At 38.6% G+C, this 20,367-nt stretch overlaps 1 protein-coding gene across 1 annotated transcript; it reads right to left on the minus strand.

The window, feature by feature from the left end:
• Positions 1-8,067: 8,067 nt before the first annotated feature.
• Positions 8,068-15,571, minus strand: TRHR (thyrotropin releasing hormone receptor). The gene is made up of 2 exons (XM_038391634.2): positions 14,520-15,571; positions 8,068-8,590 (listed from the first exon to the last, which is right to left on the minus strand). The coding sequence occupies exons 1-2, from the start codon at positions 15,309-15,311 to the stop codon at positions 8,183-8,185; spliced, it is 1,200 nt and encodes a 399-aa protein (XP_038247562.1). The 5' UTR covers positions 15,312-15,571; the 3' UTR covers positions 8,068-8,182.
• Between the last annotated feature and the right edge of the window lie 4,796 nt (positions 15,572-20,367).

Genomic DNA, 20,367 nt, shown 5'->3' on the forward strand with positions numbered 1-20,367 from the left:
GGAGAACATAAGCTTGTCATTGCATGGGTCACAAAGGAAGATTTCTCCCAGCGGAAAGCACTGCACAAGTATCTAGCTGTACTGTGGGGTTTCCCACCCCCCAGCCTCCTCTAAAGTAAGGTATTGGTCAAGGCTAGTGGCGGGATATTGAAGTTGATGCACAAATTGCCTGATGCAGTATGGCAAATACTACCAGTCAAATTCATCGCAGGTGTAACATCGGTTTCACTGGTGTTATACCAGGGATAGATTAACCATGCTAAAAAAATACACATCTTCCTCTCCGTTACTTATCTGACTTATCCAGTCACTCAATTTCTCTGTCCCTGTGACTCCTGCACCATCATTTTTCAGCATAATCATAGACCCATAGAAATTTAGAGCTGGAAGGCTCTTGAGAGAGCTTCAAGTTCAGCCTCCTGCTTGGAAGGAGTTCATCCTCGATGGGTGTTTGTCTAATTTGCTCTTAAAAACCTCCAATGAGGGGCAATTCCACAATCTCTCTTGGAAGCCTGTTCAAGAGCTTAACTATCCTTATAGTTAGAAAGCTTTTCCTAATATCTAACCTAAATCTCCCTTGCAGCAGATTAAGCCCTTTACTTCTTGTCCGACCTTTAGTGGACATGTACAACAATTATAACTCTTTATCACAGCCCTTAACATATTTGAAGACAGTTAGCAGGTCCCTACTCAATCTTCTTTTCCCAATTCTAAACATGCCTAGTTCTTTTTTTAACCTTTCCTCTTAGGTCAGGTTTTCTAAATGTTTATCATTTTTGTTGCTCTCATCAGGACTCTTTCCAATTTATCCAGATCTTTCCTAAAGAGTGGTGCCCAGAATTGGACAGAATATTCCAGCTGAGGCCTCACTAGTGCCGAGTGGAGTAGGACAATTACCACCCAAGTGTTGCATATGACAGTCCTGTTAATACACCCCAGAATAATATTAGCCTTTTTAGCAACTGCATCACATTGTTGGCTCATATTCAATTTGTGATCCGCTGTAACCCTCAGATCCTAAGCAGTTAGGTGATAGTACTGCTGAAAAGGATCTGGGGGTTTTATGTATTTTTCAGTTGTGCCTTTGATTTAACTTCCTAATTTTTGTTGATTTCAGACCAGTTCTTTAATATGTCAAAGTCATTTTGAATTTTAATCCTGCCCTCTAAAGTGCTTGCAACCCCTCTTAGCTTGAGTCATCCACAAAATTGATAAGCTTCCTCTCCACTCCATTATCCAGGTCATAAATTAAAATACTGAATGGTACCAGACCCAGGACTGCCCCTGCACTAGAAATGCCCTCTCAGTTTGACAGCGAACTATTGAAAACTTCTCTTTGAGTATGGTCTTTCAACCAGTTGTACATCTACCTTATAATAATTCCATCTAGACCACATTTGCTTATGAGAATGTCATGTGGGACTTTGTCAAAAGCCTTACTAAAATGAAGATATATATAGTCAAAGAAGGAAATTACGTTGGTTTGGCATGATTTGCGCTTGACAAATCCATGCTGGCTATTCCTTATAACCCTATTATCCTATGGTGCTTACAAATTGATTGTTTAGTAATTTGTTTCAGTGTCTTTCCAGATATCGAAGTTAGGCTGACTGGTCTATAATACCACTGATCTATAATGTCAATGCTTGTTTCACTATGCACTGTAATATCATTTCCCATCTAATAGAGATGGTATTATATAAAAAAATCTATTTAAGATTTTGTTAGAAGTATCATAAGACTAATAAGGCTTGAAGTCAACATGAATTGTTGGAGCTTTATATAACCACTTAAATATCAACTAGAAGGTGGGAATTCATGTTTATTATTAAATTAAAAATCATGTTAATTTATTTTTTTAAATAGTTCAGTTCACATTAATACATGGTTCTAGCAAGGACAGCAAGCATTTAGGGCTGATCCTGCACATATTTTCTACTATGTGGAGAGGCTACTATTGTGAGCATTCTTATTGACTTCAGGGATTGGGGAATGAGGAGAGGAGATCTGCCCCTAAATATTTATAATTACCACAAGCAATCTAAAATTGTACTTTTGGAAAGAAAAGCTAGCAGTTGGAAGACAAGATACTGGCCTAGATGGACCATTGGTCTGAACCACTATGGGCATTCTTATGTTCTTATTTTCACACTTGAAGCCATGTGATAAGGGTTATGTGTTACATACACACAGGATTGGCTTCATAGAAACAAAGGTAGTTCAGCATATTCTCAGGAATCTGGAAAAATATTTAGGCTACAATTGCACAAACATGTACATGCTTAACCTGATGCACTGAAACTCAATGGGTCACAGTGCATAGGGTTAAACATCTGCATAATTATTTTGCAGATTAAGTGCCTTCATTTGTTATTTCCTAGCTGATGGAAGCTAGGTTGTGGGGCACTTGGGGATAGCTGATCTTGTTTTCAAAAAACTTTCAGATGACAACTTGTGAGAATAGCTAACGATGAACTTATTATTATGTTCCTCCTCCCTCCAATTGTCTGTCCTACTGATTATCACACTCACTTTGTTTCAAATGTTATGATCTTCCTGTGCATTTGTATAGTGCTTAGCACAATGGGCTTTCAGTCTAATATAGAAATAATAATCTTGACAACTAAGCAGACTAGTTTCTGTTTCAGCAGATTCACCAGTCCTATCATGTCCACTCAATTTCTCTTTTATTTTATTTTATTTATGGACCTGGATAGAGGGATGTGTGAAAAAGAGCCTGACATTACATATAACAAAAGGATGTTATCCACTACTTTATCTTTTCCTATCCCACATACCTCCAGCACATACATTCATATTATTATGGTTCAGGAATAACCTATGAATCCAGTTCTGCAGTTTTGATTTTACCATACATTTGGTTTTGCCTAGTTGGAATTTTTTTGATGGCATAGCACTATAAAATTGCATTTATATTTTTCATCTCTGCTGAATAAACATAAATGCCTTTGTAAGATTGCCCAGAAAATCTTATTTTATTATGTCATTTGTGAAACTTACTCAGGTGGCTGTTCCTTTTAATTTCTCTTGTGATCAGATACCCATAGTTTAAGGCCATCACTTATGTTGAAAAATGAAATAGTAGAGAGCTGAAATTGTATTTTCAAACCAGGAGGGAAAAAATTGTTCATATTGTACATCTTCACTATAGAGTATTAAATCTTAAAAAGGCTTTTGTCATGAGATATAATCACCTAGTACTCTGTACAGAGGAAAACTTGTTTTCTCTTGTTCTGACCATTGAGCTTCTGCTGAGCTTTCTTGTTTGATTTTTGTGTGGCCCATTTTGAATTTTTTCGATGTTATTTCCAAAGTACCCTAATGATGCTGAACACTCCCTTTCACTTGATTCCCTATGTGCTGAGATACCAAAGTGATGGGGGCATTTCAGTTGAGAGAATGTTAAATATGCAGGGTGGCCTGTGTTGATTAGTAAGATGGGCAGAATTCAATTTTTATTTTTGTACAATTTTGATGGACAATATAAATGTTCATTTTAAAGGATTTTTTTTATTTTTATCAATTTAAATTTTCACAGCTGTGCAAAATTATGGGGTTTGTGCATTTTTTCCTGTTTTTATCCATTGAAATTTTCAGACTTGTGGCAAATTGGAGTGTGTGTCACACAATGGCGGGGTCAGCCAATAATTTATTTAATGGCTGTAGATGCTGGGATTTAAAAACGTAAAGCTTTATAATGGTTAAAACACAAATTGTCAATATCACACATCATAATTTACAAAGTAAATATCCTGAAATCAAACTCTAATAAGTTCTCAAGCAGAATTTTTCTGCTTTTGCCTATCTGTAAATTTTGATGATTAGTGATGGAAATATTTTTCCATTGGTTTGTATGTGTACGGTGAAATCGATGTTTACCGACTGTGACAGGGCACCTGCCCTGCACTGGCCATGAGAGGTTAAAACCAGCCTAGGGAGGCTGAGCAGCAGGCAGCCAAAGGAGGGGCTGCAGGGGAAACAGCCAAATTAGGGCGGCAGCTGCAGACAAGTAGGGCAGCGGCTGGACCAGCCAATCAGGGCCCTGTCAGCCCATATAAAAGGAAGCTGCAGACCAGACTGAGGGAGTCTGCTGCAGGGAGCCCTAGGGAGAAGACTGGCTTCCTAGAGGGCTCCTGGCAGGCTGCCAGGACTTACTGCGAGGCCCTGGGAAGAGGACAAAGGAACTGGAGCCAGAGGCCAGAGCAGAAGGAACTGAGGCTGTGGGGAAGTGGCCCAGGGAATAGAGACAGTGAGCTGGAAGGAAGAGGCAGCAGGAAGCTGCTGTTTGCAGGGTCCCTGGGCTGGGGCCCAGAGTAGTAAGTGGGGCTGGGCCCGCCCCCCACTAGCTGCTGAAGGAGCAGCCTGGCTGTGGACTGCCAAGCTGCTGCAAGGAGTGGCAAGTCTCTTGTTCAAGGAGTCCCCCGGAAGGGGGAGAAATGGGATGGTGACATGGCTGGGGGGCTGTGCCACGAAGCAGATGCCGAGAAGAACGAGCCATAATGGCTCTGCAGGCAGAGGTGAGGATGAGAGAGCCACCACCAACTGAGGCCACACCCGCTGGGACTGAGTTAATTCCCAAAATGCTCAGCAGGAGGCACCAGTGTGGTGAGTGATCCTGTGACACCAACATTTACCGATTAAAAAATCTAATTCTTCCAAGCCCACTAATAAGATAAGTCAGACTGAAAAGACTCATCATGCTCCTTTTTAAAAAAAAATGATTGCACTTAAGGGAGAGTTTTAAGAAGAACCTACAATATTGCAGATTTTTTTTTAAATTACATTTTTGGGTAAATCTTGAAATAGTTTGAAATTTCAAACTTTAAATGTTGAGAGAAAATAGGAAAAAGTTTGAATTTTTTTCACCAAATTTTTCTCAGCCAGTGCTATGCATTATCAATATGGAAGCTTCAATCCACTTGTCGCAGTCTGAGAGAGACTTGCTGTTGAGCCAAGATAAAATTATGTAGCAGAACATGTAAGTCTGCTCCAGTACTTTTGAGTACATAGCACGTATACATAGGATTGAGTATGAGTAGACACATGTATGGCAAGCAGTGTGTCTGTATACCAGCTGATTAAAATACAAGACTTTGAAAGGCTTTATATAGATTTTGTTTTCTTTATTCCCAGCTGTGAATTTATTGAATGTTCTTCCTATTTCATGCTATGAAAAGTAAGAAAATGGATTTCATGCTCTTTACCATCAGAAATCTATTCATTAAAGTGTGTCGTGATCTTACAATTAGATTCACTCTAGTCTGAAATTATGAGTCCATGCTAGACAATAACTGTAACCAGCAATGGCTCTGGCTGTTCTCTAACCTTTGACCCAAGACTGTTTCTTTAAAAAATAGTTACATTTCTTTTCAGTATTAGTCAAATAGCCTGTGAGATTCTGACTGAGCACTCTAGGAAAAGTGATGAGTGCTCTCAATTCAACACCTTTCAGGAGGCATTCTTTGCCTTGCAGTTTTGAGCATGGAAACATTGCACTTTTAGAAATGTCAGTCAGATCAGCCTACTTTTGTCAGATGGACATCAGGTTTAGTTTGATTTCACTGGCAGAGAAAATACATTTGCAAACTTCTTGCTATATTTGATAGAGCAGCATAAACAGAGCCTGATCCTGAAGTCTCTGCTTAGGCAAAACCTCCACTGAACTCTGAATCGATGATTCATGATGTCAAATGGGAATTTTGCCTGAGTAAAGGCTGCAAATTCAGGGCTAAAGTGTGCCTGGCCTTTTAAAAGAGAGCATGAGAACTTAGGCCACAATTCAGCATATATGTAACACTAAGCAAATCTGTCATCTCACTGAAGTCAACTCTCATGCTAAACTTATACACACACTTAGGAATTTGGATGAAGCATGCCCATAGCATGTTTTCTCTGGCCCCATGAGGCTGCTTTTGCTTAAAGCAAGAAAACCGGTGTGTAGAGATGTACAGCAGCTCCTGGATTCTGTAAGTAGAAACAACTCTTGGTTTAACACAGGCTGTCATAAATACTGCATCAAAATATTAATGAAGAGCAGAGTGATCCAGAATGGCATAAGCCTTAGGCCTGAAATTAAGAGAGATGAAGCAGTATGGAAAGAGAAACATCTCTCTTCATTCTCACATCACTTGTATAAGGACATGGAAAAAATAGTTACTCTGTGGATCATCTGTTGTGAGATTAGAGGAGTAAATGGGAACATGACACTATTTCAGTCATACTGTACGAAAAGCCATCACAAAGCCAGTAACATTATGCACCATTAGAGCCAGGTAAATTTTTTTGGCCAAAACTTCTTGTCAGCAAACAATGTAGCTTAAGTGACACCAAAATATTTCACCAATTCATGCTGGTTATCCCCAAATTGTTCATTTTGAAAAAAGACAGACAAACAAAACAAAAATCCAAAGAAATCAAAATGTTTCATTTTTGACATTTTTTTAAATGAAATGGTCTGAAATTTTCTTATTCAAGATTACTTTTAATTTAGAAATTTCCTTCCATTTTATATTTTTAAAGTAAAAAACAACTTGAGATCAAAATGAAATGTTTAATTTGGGTCAAAATTTCATTTGACCCAAAATAATTGTTCATTAACTTTGATTCACTGAGAATTTTGAAAAACGTTGGTTTTGGTTTGTGCCAAAAAGATACTTTTATTTTTCAGAATTGTCAGTGAACCAAATCAATTATTCACAGAGCTCTATTTTATGTGGGAGTTTGGGAAATTGGCACCTTCTGGGTTGTGCCAGCTATGTGTGTGTAGGTGTGGTAGATGAGGAAAGCATAGTTTACCCCTAAATTGTGGTATTTAGTTATGGATGTGTGTCAGGATGGTGTGTAAGTGGTTACAGAGTGGGCCCACAAGAGAATGCCACACCTCTTTCATGTAGAGGAGCTGGACCCATGCCAGCTGTGCATAAGTCTCCACAAATGGGAATTTTGGGGCAGGACATAGGCAGAACCACTGGGATCACAATAAAATGATCATGATATCTCCAGTGCACTCATATGAAGTACATAGGCTTGCAGCCCTATTCCAATGGTTGGAATAACAGCCATGAATGGGCTGCACCATTGTCCCATTTTCTGATCACAGAAGGAGTGAATTGCACAGCCTTCCACCAACACATGATGCTGACTTATGGTTTGATCCTGCAAGATGGTTTGCACCTCCTGTAGGGTGTTGAGTGCCTTGAACTCCCATAGCTGCATTCCATCAATGAGTACTGAGGGAGCTCAGTACCTTGTATGGCTGGGCTTTGTGGCCTAGTGTGTAGGGGAAAATTTTCACTCCAATTCGTTTGGTAGGGAGAAGGTAATTTGATTCCCACTCAACCAATGCAGTGTTGACTGTCATTCTGGTAAATCCAGTGCTTTAAAAGCATAGCACTGTATGCTTCTGGGAAAAACTAATGCTTCTCTTCTTCTTTTATTTGTGCAAAAGTTTGATTTCCAATATTTTTTAGACTAGACAGCTGCCAAAGGTTTAAAGGCAGCATCTGTTCACTAGCAGATACTTTGTAGATATTTGGCAATTGCTGCAGAACTGTCCAAAAGAATTTGCATCTAAAATGTGTTGTGACAACTTCGATGTTTTTTGTTTTGGTGGAAAACAGCAACAAAAAAATCCCAACTCTTAGCAAGGGCAATTTTTATCAAATAAACAAAAACTACTTTTTTGTTTAACAAAATCAGGAAGTTTCATGATATCTGAGAACAAATTTGTGAAATGTATCAAATTGCAAAAATTCAGGAAAAATGCCTCAAAAATGAGAGAGTAGTTGAGGAAGCCATTAATGGTAAATTCACAAAATTGAGCAATAGCTGAAATTTTGGACTGCAAACTATTTGCATATTTCACACTTTTAATGTGAATTTTAGTTTTAAATCTGCAAAAAGAACATTCAGAATAGTTCTTAAAGGTAAAGAATACTGTCTGCTAATGGACTAGGGTAAAGTATTCTATTTTTCTGCTCTCTGCGGGTACAAATGTGTTTTTTAACTCTCCTTGTATGTCTTCACAAGAAATTTCTTGGGCCCAGATCCTCAGCTGGAATAAATTAGCATAGCTCCATTGAAGTAAATGGAGTTGTGCTGATTTGCACCAGATGAAGGTTTTTGTGATCTGGTTCCTTATATACTAAATATACACAATGTATTAATTTCTGTTAAATGTTACCTCAGAGGATAAACAGGTATCATCAAAGGACACTTTTGTTGAGGACAGATAGGTATTGGTGACAGTAATGTCTTCTAGTTCAGTGCTGAAGTGATCAGACTCCTTGATGACACTGTAGTTTAGGGCCACACTGTAACTGGCAGGTTTCTCTGACTGCTTCTGCTGGCAATTGCAGAGTTTCTTGAAGGATGCTCTGAATTTCTGGGACATGAGATTGTAAATTATGGGGTTGATGGCACTGTTTAGATAAATGCAGATTCTACAAAATAATAGGAACCAATTTTCTTGGAAAGGGTTGGAGAGAAAGGAGTTTACAACAACCAGTGTCCTATAGGGCATCCATAAAAATGCAAACAGGATCACAACCACAGCCAGCATCTTGGTAACCTATGGAAAACACAAAGATATACAGTGAAAAAATTAGAAAATCAGTACTCAGTGCTTTGTAAGGATGTGCATATAAAATTTGTATTATATGTTCATGATGGGCTCAACATAACTCTATATGTGGAAAAACCCTGAATTGGTGATGTTCAGATCAATGTCTGGCTCTTGGTTAGAATTTTGCAACTTGTCCCTATCTCATTACCACTATAATGGGCTGACCCAAATTCATGGATACAAACTCCCCTGAACTTTCATAAGAGATGGATGATTCCTTATGGCTAACATTCATATTATTCAATTAATATCCAATTAATCCCCATTAAACATTATTTTAGGTCTGAATCTTTGCAACTACCATAGTGAGAAACAAGTTCTACTCCCTTGGAAAGAAAGGCACTCCCATCCTCCCTTCAATGCTATGAAGCACCTACTTCTAGCACTGATTGTTTGTGACATATTGTAACTGAAACCAACCTATCTACTTTAATGACTACTGTCGCATAATAGCAGACCACCAAATTTAATACAAAGAAGTCTGATTTAGATTTGTTTTTAATAAAAACAATTAATTCAGACATAAGTTCTGACCAAATGATTGATACATAATATTCTGAAACTCTTAATGATTGCCTTAAAATTGCGGGTTACCCTTAGAACCTAATAATCTTAGAAAACTTATTTCACTTAAACAGACAGGTGAGTGAGGTAATATCTTTTATAGCACCAACTTCTGTTGGTGAAAGAGAGAAGCTTCTGAGCTTACATAGAGTTCTTCCTCAGGTCTGGAAAATGTACTCAGAGGGTATGTCTACACTGCAATAAAACACCCATGCTTTGGGACCCTGGATGGCTCAGCATGAGCCCAAACATCTACATGGCAATTTTATAGCTCTACAACCCAAGCCCCACGAACCCGAGTTAGCTGATGTGGGCCAACAGTGGGTGTTTTATTGAAGTGCAGACATATTCAAAAGGCAGACTTGCCAAGACACTCAGTCTTTTAATCTTCTTGATCTTAATCCATGTCAACTTTACAGCTTTAACTGGATCAACTGGAGTGATTTGGACACTTCTGTTTTCTGATCCACGGTGCCATTTAGTACGGTAATGAGAACTGATTGGTTTCCTGAAGCAGTAGTGTGCAATAGGATCATTCTGTTCCATTTTCTCAGATTGTGCTTGAGTACACTTACAGTCTGCATGGCCATCTTACTTCCAAAGTGATATGACTTCACTCTTGGTGACTTGTGCAATTTCTCTGAAATTAGTCTATTTAACAGGAGAACTGAAGAACACTATATAAACAACTGTAATTAAAGTCAGTTTCAATTATCACTGGAACCTTTCTCCAGGCACTAGCTGTGCCCAAATCTTCTCCAACCTTATTGCTTACCTAAATGTGGAACACATTGGTTCAGCTGATTAGCTACACCATTTTCTTTTGCCAAGTATTTCTGAAACCCCATCTGATATCAACATCATCCCCTTCATTAGATACCAGATGAATCTTACAAAGTCTATAAAAATCATTGGGGCTAAGCCTATGCTTAAAGTTGAGCACATGCTTAAATTCTTTGGATCAGAGTTAGAGTGCTCAGAACCTTGCAGGATTGAGGCCAAACTGTGATTCTGCTCTAAAAATGGAAAATGTCAAATTTGCACCGTCTTCCACTGTAGATCTCCTCCCTGTATCGAGTGGCATACCTACGTATGCCCCTTCATGCTTTGACCACCATTCCAGAGGACATGCTCCCATGCTGATGATGGGTTCTGATCGATAATGATCCAAAGCAGTGCCAAATGATGCACATTCATTTTCATCATCTGACACCAACAGAAAGTTGATTTTTCTTCTTGGTGTTTTAGGTTTTATAGTTTCTGAATTGGAGTGTTGCTTTTTTAAGGCTTCTGACAGCATGTTCCACACCTTATCCCTCCAGATTTTGGAAGGCACTTCAGATTCTTAAACCTTGGGTCAAGTACTGTAGCTATCTTTAGAAATCTCACATTGGTACCTTCTTTGCGTTTTGTCAAATCTGCTGTGAAAGCGTTCTTAAAACAAACAATAGGTGCTGGGTTGTCATCCAAGACAGACATCACACGAAATATATGGCAGAATGCGGGTAAAACCACAAAGCAGGAGACATACAAATTTCCCCCAAGGAGATCAGTCACAAATTTAATTAACACATTTTTTTAATTAATGTCATCAGCATGGAAGCATGTTCTCTGGAATGGTGGTCAAAGCCTGAAGGGGCATACAAATGTTTACCATATCTGGCACATAAATGCCTTGCAACACCAGCTACAACAGTGCCATGCGAATGCCTGTTCTCACTTTCAGGTGACATTGTAAATAAGAAGTGGGCAGGATTATCTCCCATGAATGTAAACAAACTTGTTTCTCTTAGTGATTAGCTGAATGAGAAGTAAGAATGAGTGGACTTGTAGGCTCTAAAGTTTTTACATTGTTTTTGTTTTTGAGTGCAGTTATGTAAAAAAAAATAATTCTATGTTTGTAATTTGCACTTTCATGGTTAAGAGATTGCACTACAGCATTTGCATGAGATGAATTGAAAAAACTCATTTGTTTCTATTTTTATAGTGCAAATCTTTGTAATAAATAATAATAATATAAAGTGAGCCCTGTACACTTTATATTCTGTGTTGTAATTGAAATCAATATTTTTGAAAATGTAGAAAACATCCAAAAATATTTAAATGGTATTTTACTATTGTTTAACAGTGTGATTAAAACTGTGATTAATCACAATTTATTTTTGAAATAGAGTTAATTTGTTTTGAGTTAATTGCTTGAGTTAAATGCAATTAACAGCCCTACTGAAAATGTGAAGTTAATGTGGATTAGTTGAAATATGTTAAGTCCCCATATGAATGTTCTCATTCAAGAGTAAGTGGCCATAGTTTACGGTATCTTAATTCTCTTTGGATGTGTCCTAAGAGAAGAATTTGGCAAACCATATTAATATAGGAAGATATGTAATAGTTCTATTAAACTGTATTCATAATTGCACTGAAAATTTATCTTAAGCAACTACACAAGAGCAGCAAAAAATGAATGTCTATCAGAGATGGGCTTTACCTAATAGTCAAACAAAAGATGGAGCTCTTCAAATGGAGATACTTTAAAGATGGCCCAAAGAGGGGAAAAAAGCTGGTTTTGTGCCTTTCTCCCTCCTTTGGACTGTATCAAGAAGGCCTGAAAATTTTCAAAAATAGGAGGCTTTTTTGGCTTCTCTTTTACCTTAGAATGATCAGGAATATCAAATCTGGTCTTCTCTAGTTTTGCTGGAGAACTCCTTGGAGGATGCAGAGATGTGACTTGGAGGTTTTCTCCACACTTTTAATTATACATATTGGAGTGTTAAATCTTTAACAAATAGATTTTCTCCCTCCTGTCTGTGAGGCATTTTAGTTAAATAGGTGTTAACTAAATTAACACAATTCAATGAGTTTTAAGCCATCTGAGAGAAAAAACAATAGCTTCCCATCTCATATAATTCAGTTTCACTTGCTTGATATTTCTTGTTCTCCAGTCATTCATAGAGTATTCCTGAAAAAATGTGGTAGATTTTTCTAATGTAAAAACATTTCAGGCCTTTTTACATCATAAAAAGGGTAAAAAAACCAAACAAACCCTAAAACGACCCACGTCAAATATTCTCCATTCCTAGTTTGTCCTCTCCATTAGTGTTGCCTTTTACCACTGGTTTCAGACATGAAAGAACATCCAGGACCATCTGGACCAGTATGCAAACTAAGTGCATGGAATTCAGGCTGCCTTGTAAATTATTCCATTGCATTTTCTATCAGCCAGTTTCTATCTTGGGCTAACTCTCATACTCAGGGCCAAAGCAGAGAGTAGGCTGCCTAACTTTACATACTTTTAGTCATTTTTCCTGCTGCTTGCACCCTGGGGATCAATTTCTATTCTGTTGCATCAGTGCAACACCAATGAAGAGAATGAGGATATACTGATATAAACAAGGACAGAATCTGACCCTTAGAACTCAATTCTGCCCTCAGTTATGTAGGTGTAATACCCATTGATGTCAGTGGGAGTTTTCCCTTGGTGTGTCTTGGACTTTATTTAAACTGTAAACTCTTTGGGATAGGGATTGTTTTCCCATATGATTTTGCAGCACTAAGCACATTTCGGATGCTACTATAATATAAATAATATTACAAATAATAATAATGCCACCCTATCATGTCTCCTGTCTACATACAGCACTACTTGCAAACATTAGATTGTCTGAAAAATAATCCAAGAAGTTGATGGTCTCCATAAAAAGTCCTTTCTCCCTTCACAAAACAAAATATATGTTGTATATGCTGTAAATTGTCATTTTAATTTTAGAACATGGCAAGAGCCATTGTTTGCAACACTAAGTAAAAAGATGATTCAATTTTTTTGAAAGGATGCTAAGCAATACAAAGCACACATTTACGAGCACATGGATCTATCCTTTGTGGTGATAACTTGAAAATTAGTCAAGAAGAGAAAAATAATATTAACTAATAGATGTCATACACTCCACTATTTCTCACCCAAATAATTAAGCACAAACAGATATGTGGGAACAATTACAAACTACAAAACAGAAGGTAGAAAATGTAGAAAACAAAATAGAAGGAACAGTTTGTATTTGCCTTAACCTGGGATCTCTAGATCCGTACACATTTGGTTCTCTGCTAACCAGCTCAATTAACTTGTGGAATGAATGTCAGTCCCACAATAGGAAAAACAACTAGCCGCATTAAATATCAACAGTCTACACAAAACTATGAAAATCTGACTCAAAATTCTCATATTTAGTTGCCTTATTCCTCACCACAAGGATGCAGATGCATTGGGCATTTCAAAAAAGATGACCACTTCAGGTATAATACCTAGAGAAATTATGCTACCTGTTGGTTGCTGAAACATCTCTTTTAGTCAATACTGAGACTCAAAAGCATGAGGCTTCTGAAAACAATTTTTATCAAAGCAGGTCAGTGTGGAGGAATTGGGTACCCACATTAATATGAAAATATAAAGCATGATGTGGGCCTGATCCTGAAAGATCAACGGGAGTTTAAGGTGCCCTGCACTTTCAGGATTGGGACCTAAAAGTGCTAAATGGTACATGACAGCTGACTATTGTGTATTATTATAAATATGGTTGGTATAGACACACACCTTTGTGCTATTTTAGCATATATACCAATTTATAATGAATATGATCAAATCTATTAATCAAATTTAAAGCCTCAAATACATTCAAAATATTTACCTATTGATAATTATGTGAGAGATGGAAATAATAATAGTCGTTAGCATTTGTACAGCATTTTCCACCAACAGATCTTTACAAAAGCAAGAATATATTTATCTCTGTCACAGAAGGGGAAACTGAGACACAAAAGGTAGTAACTTCTCAAGTCACATGGTGATTCATTAACAGAGCAGGGATTAAAACAGGACTCATGCCTTCCCGTTTAGTATCCTATCTGCAGATCACAAAAATAACTCTGGAATCATAGTGTATTTATCTGACTTCTTAGCAGGCTGTAATATGGTGAAAAATAGATATTTCTTAACCTTTCATTTTGACAGTGTCTAGTTGATTTCTTGACATGTCGTAGTAAGAGCCTTGAATGTCTTTCAATACATGCCTTCTGTAGGAGTAGGCAGTCATTTATAGAGACTGGAATAAATCCAGTTTACTTAATTAAATGCTCTAATCCCATTCCCTGAACTGGTAGATTTTAGGGGTTTTTTGTATGCCTTTCTCTAAATAAAAGAGATAAAGCACATTTTAAACATTTTTCATGTATTTTAACCTAATGTCTCTCCTTTTTCATTTGTTTTAAAATCTAAAGAGAGTATATGTGTGTGAATATCATATTTAAACATATTTCCTACCTGCCTTCTAGAAGCAATAGTGCTACTGAAACCCCTCTTAGTCATCCTGGAATTCATAGTCTTGTTTTGGTGAGTCGAGTTGTTTCTCCGTGTCTTAGGGTTTTCTTTTGGATCTGAAGGGATGGGATTCAGGAACAATATTCTGGCAATCAGTCCATAGAGGACAGTGGCCAATATCATTGGCACAACATAAAATATACCAAAGTCCATCATATATATAGGGGAGTAGTAGCTCCTGGACACCTTGTAGCCACAAGAAACAATGATGGTATCTTTGTAGACTACTGTGTTGAGATCTAGCAGGAAAAACCAGAGGGTACAATATATGGAGGTGAAAGCCCAGACAAAAATAATGATCTTTTTGGCTCTTGAGAAAGTACATATGAATTGGGCTTTGATTGGGTGGCAGATGGCAATATATCTCTCAACAGTGAAAGCGGTGATGGAACAAGAAGAAGCATTGATGCCTAGGTATTGGAGATACGTAATGCAGAGACATCCCACGTAGCCATAGACCCAGGATCCATACAGGCTCTCGGTGATGTTGGGAAGTCCTGCAGCCACCAGCACCGTGAGATCAGCCACAGCCAGACTCACCAGGTAGCAGTTAGTGGGAGTCCTCATGTATTTGGTCCTGAGGACCACCAGCACCACCATGATATTGCCCACTATGCCCAGTCCACAGATGAGGAGAACCAAGAGAATGGTAACTACTTTGTAGTCAAAACTGATCACCTCTTGGCTTGGCAGCAGCCCTGTTTGGTTCTGTTCATCCCCTGTGCTGTTCTCCATCTTCACCAGCTTCTTTGAAGCTGCTTCTGCTGGGCAATTTCTGTCAGCACATTTCCTCTTTTTTTCCCCCCTGTAAAAAAGTTAAACACAGTAGAGAGTGGATGATGAAGAGCCCTATCGCACAGTCTCCATAAGGTTACAGTCCCCACAAAAGCCACCTTCACTTCAAGACTCCTGGGCTTTTTTCTTCACAAGTTCAATTACCAGACAGGTAGATCCCTCTCGGATTCTGTTTCATTAGCCCAGGATAAAAAGCTGGTTCTTTGTAGTCCATCTAGTTGCATTCATTCTCATGAATGTCTCAGAGATCAGAGCTTTCTCCCTCTGCAGAGCAGAGTGAGGGAGGGGAAAGACAGAGTCCTTTCCCTGCACTGACAGAGATTGCCAGCTAGCTATCACAATGCCTGGGACTGTACCAATCCAGTACTACCAGATTTCAGCATCACTGCTTTTCAAGGAGGAATCACAGTGTAAGGACAGGTGACACAAGTATGGGGAGGCAAAGGGAGGAAGTTCAGTCATGCCCATCAGAATTCCTATGCCTTTACACTGTTTTACCGTTCTGCTGTCTGGTGGCAGTTGTCATTTTGTGTATTCTTCAGCGCTATACAAACAATTTGCAACAAAACACACATTATTACATTCTGATTTCCTATGTGTCCCTGAGGAGGGTTACACTTATCTTGTGCTCTGCAGGGTTCTCTGAGTACTTGTCCCATCAGAATGAATGCAATGAAAACTGTCCCTACTTTTGAAACCTGCAGAAAACCCTCTTATACGTTACTCCACAAACTCTTTGCTTCACAATGGTTTGGTCACTAGGGCTATACAGTCCCTCCACCCCCTAAACACTCCCAGTTTTCATTTTGATCATATCACAGCAATAAGCTGTCATCACAAATTGTTCCACAGGAGAAAACACACACACACACTCACTCTATACTGACTCATAGTCTTCTTTCCCTTGAAGAATCTTCTCTGGTAACACAATCCTTTAGGAAGAGTAAAACCATGCACAAACAAGGCAATCGGCACAACCCATCTCTCTCGGATTCACTAATGAAAAATCTAAAACAGGGCTTCTAGTAATAGCATTCCCTAAACAAACTGCACCTGGAAAATGTGTGCAGTGCTCCTTGCTTTGTAACATGCTATGAGTCTCCACATTTTACAGAGAGTGGGTAGCAAATCCTTCACAAGTACTCCCTTAAAGGGACACTGCCACCTTGATATCAGATGTTTTCAACTCATTTTTACTTGTTTTTAGTAGCACATTAGAAGTCTGAAGCTGTTTTGAAATCCATTTTCTCTTTCTCCATTTATGGCAATGTGCAGGTTTTGTCTGAAATTGCAAGGATTCCAAAAAATAACAAGTTGCATGAATGACAACAGATCACTTGAGTTTCAAAACAGATTTTGTTTTTTAAAGGTAATTATTAACACAGGCACGCAGATCAATGATTTTTTTTTAAATGGGATTTTAAAGTAGGCCTGGGCAAAAATGGTGACAAAATAAGAGACACTTAAACCTTAGTTGAAAAGTTGAATTAAACATTTTTGAGGTTTGAAGGCTTGGTTAACTTAGTCCTTTATTTTTCAATCTGTTACCTATAATGATAATACATATGTATCTTTTTTTTAATCTATAGAACTGAAAGCACTTTACAAAATAGGGTAAGTACCATTATCCCCATGCAACAAATGGGGAAACTGAGGCACAGAGAAGTACATTGATTGCCCATAGTCTCGCAGATGGTCAGTAGCAGAACCAGAAGTTGAATTCAGGTGCCCTTTCTGCCAGACCAGTCTTTTATCAACTGGGTCACCCTGGAAATATCATAAGAAATTCTGTTCCATACAATTTTCAGTCTAGTTTTGCAGACCCAATTATTTTTTATAAAGCTGAAAGAAGCACATTGTCCCTGCTAATCAGATGCTTGGAGGTGTGGGGAGGAGGATTAAGCCCTTCTTCCCTCACCCCCCCAACATTTTATCCTCAAACCCACATAACCAGATGGAGGCCTTAATCCTGTGAGGTGCTGAACAGCCTTAACTTCCATTGACCTCAGTGGGAATTGAGGAGCTCAGCATGTCACCAGAGCCACTTTTCACTGGCAGCTGACTACTGCAGCCTACCCACTCCTGCCTCCAAAAGTCACTTCTCATGTAAGTTCTGCTTCCCATTGAGGCTATATATTTAGACATAGAAGGGAGAAAAGATAATACGAGCAGGGGCTGAAAGAGAAGTGTGGTTAGGAGTTTGGTAATCTCCACATGGCCAGTAATACTGGGCAGGGAGGCAGGTTTAAGAGGTGATGGGGGATCTCTGGGTGGGGACAGGACAGAAGGAGTAGATGGACTGGATCATGACAGGGGTGGGACAGATATCTAGAGCAGTAGGTCAGAAACTATTTTAATAGTGTGGACCCCATCTTTAATCAATAGATTATTTAATCAATAATCAATGCAGTCAAACCCAGCAGCAGTACCAGGAGGAATCCTGAAATCAGATGACCCAACTAGCACCGTAGTGGTCCTAATACATGTTTGTCTACTGGTCCATTTTATAGTATATACATGTATACAAGCACATACACTCATTTAGATTATATGAACCAATGAATATGAAGACAGAGACAATCTATCAAATCTATAACAGGCAGAAAAATCAGACTCCTGATGTGTATTGACTCTTATTAATACATTTCTGCTCCATCAACCTTCATGAGGGCATTTTCCTAAAAATTGAAACTCCCTGTGCTAGCTGCTGCTTAGCCTGCAATGCTAAGGGGCAATGTGGTTTGTTTGTTTGTTTGTTTGTTTGTTTTTCACTTGTTTCAATTAAAATGTGTCCATCAACATACCTTCTCATTATTTCAAGCACACCCACGAATTGAATAATGAGTCACTATAAATAATAATTTCCTCCACCAACTATAAAGTCTAGTCCATGTCATTTTTATCATTCTAGTCACTTCTCCAGCTAGCCTTTAAATTATTGTTCTCCTCTGAAAAATGGCAAGTTCTTACTCCTAAGAGCTGGTCTCTGACTATGCTCCAGTCATATCTGTTTGCTTTTAGTGATAAAAGTCCTGAGAGAGAGCGCGCGAGAGAGCTGGATTCCTTTCCTGTATATGCACCTTCAAAGGAGCTGCTTGCAGCATTCCAGTCAGTTACACCTGTGCAAACTCCTTCAAGGCAATAGTGCAGCACAGCACAGATGTTACCAAGGGCATAAATTGAAGGTAATGGTGCTGCAGAGGTGTCAGTGAGGCATTGCCCACACATCTGCTTTTGATGTTTGTAACTAGCTATTGGCATGGTTGGCTATATGCATGTGTGGGGTCCACACACAACATAGTTCAAAAGCTTACTAATTGTGGAGAGCTAATAGCGTTTAGCTTCTGCCAGAGGCCTAGGCTGGCACACATGTGTCTCACTGTAAATGGTTCAATGCAGACAGGATTCATTAACTCCATTCGTGTCACTGGCTGCTACTACTTTCTACCAGCATTCTTTTCAGCAGGACATCTGAGCAGACATGGGTTAAAGTATTGCTGGCATCGCTCTGTATACATACCATCTGGGCAACCTGGATAGATGGCCAAAAGCACCAGAGTGACTTAGGAACACAAGTCCCTTTTGAACTCTGTCCTTTTCTATGGGACAGTTGACCATATTTTCCCAGTATGCACTACTACAAAGATGTGGCTTGGAAGAGCAGTAGATGTAGAAGAACAAACTTGGAAAACCTGCAATGTGAAAATATTTCTGCAAACATTTCATGTACCAGGGATAATTTCTTTATTTCGTTATGAAGTATAAAGAAGGCCTGAAAGTTTTTTGTTTGGTTTTATTGTTTTTACATTAGAAGGATCAGGTCTTGTCTTACAGACATCAATCGGGTCCTTTGTCCTTGGAAGACAGAAGTCTTTCTGTTGGGTAGAGGTTTTCCATCTGAAGAAGTTTGTTGAAGGCTTTAATTTGGAGATAATGAGCCATGTTAAGAATCTTGGCCTCAGTAGTGATGCATACAAAGCACATGTATCAGGTGTGGACTAAAATTTGTAGCCCTGATTTTTTCAGTGCAGATAGCTCACCCGCTGTTGGCTCCCTACCAGAATTCTGCATCTCTGGCATGATCCCCCGCCCCATTGTTTTTCTGCATAAAATGGTGTCCTCCATGTGAAGCAACCCATGCATACAGTGTGTGTGAGATCAAAAGTGCTCAATAAAGCAGGAACAATGCTCCTGTAGGTTCCTGCCCCACTACCTTACTTTGTGGTATCATTTATTCTGTGACAACTCAGATGGGGCAGCCACAAATGCAAATTTAAGGTAAATAGATCATATACTCAGAGTCAGAGCTTCTTAAGTTGTTGGCTATCTGCTTCTGTTCCTTATTTTGATAATTCCTCTCGAAGTCAGTAATACCTTATGCAATTGGACTGTAGTTTTGAGGTGCATACAGCTGCATATTCATGATTTTGTTTTGTGTAATGTTTCCTTCATTTCAACAAATCAGTTCCATATTTTTTCTTGTCTACTGACAAATTGATTGAGAACCAGGATTCAAAGCAGTTATACTGATTCTAAAAAATAGATTACAGTATGGAGAAATGGAAACAACATTTAAAGGATAGGTTTCAAAGAAGAGGGGAAATGAGACAAATTGGAGACAAACAAAAATAGCATTAAAAGAACAAAAGGAAACCCATAATAAAAAAATGGGCTCAGAAAAATTACAGACAAAAGTAAAAGTTATGTAAAAGTGTATTTTAGTCTGTGTAGCAGGAAGACAGTCAGCAGAAAAAACCCACCCCAAAGCAAAAACAAACAAAAAATGCCAGAAGGAAGTGGGTGAGAGGAAAGATGTGATAAAGGTTGTGGAGGAGAGAAGAATGCACAGTGCCATCACCGGGAAAGGCAAGGCTGCAAAGCTGAATTTTTTAAAGAGTGGCGGGAAGAAGAAAAGAGAAGCAATTAAGAAAGAAGATGCCAGACTAGAAAGGTATGATAGAAAGGAGAATGTAGAAGAAGCAACAAAGAAATACAG

This window comes from Dermochelys coriacea, chromosome 2 (assembly GCF_009764565.3).
Source record: "Dermochelys coriacea isolate rDerCor1 chromosome 2, rDerCor1.pri.v4, whole genome shotgun sequence".
NCBI classification, from domain to species: domain Eukaryota; kingdom Metazoa; phylum Chordata; order Testudines; family Dermochelyidae; genus Dermochelys; species Dermochelys coriacea.

Bases quoted from the DNA above. Each gene is read 5' to 3' on its own strand.
- TRHR (XM_038391634.2), bottom strand. From the start codon at position 15,311: ATGGAGAACAGCACAGGGGATGAACAGAACCAAACAGGGCTGCTGCCA. The intron at 8,591-14,519 runs GTAGGAAATATG...TGTTTTCCATAG, and splicing joins CTATTGCTTCTAGAAGGCAG to GTTACCAAGATGCTGGCTGT.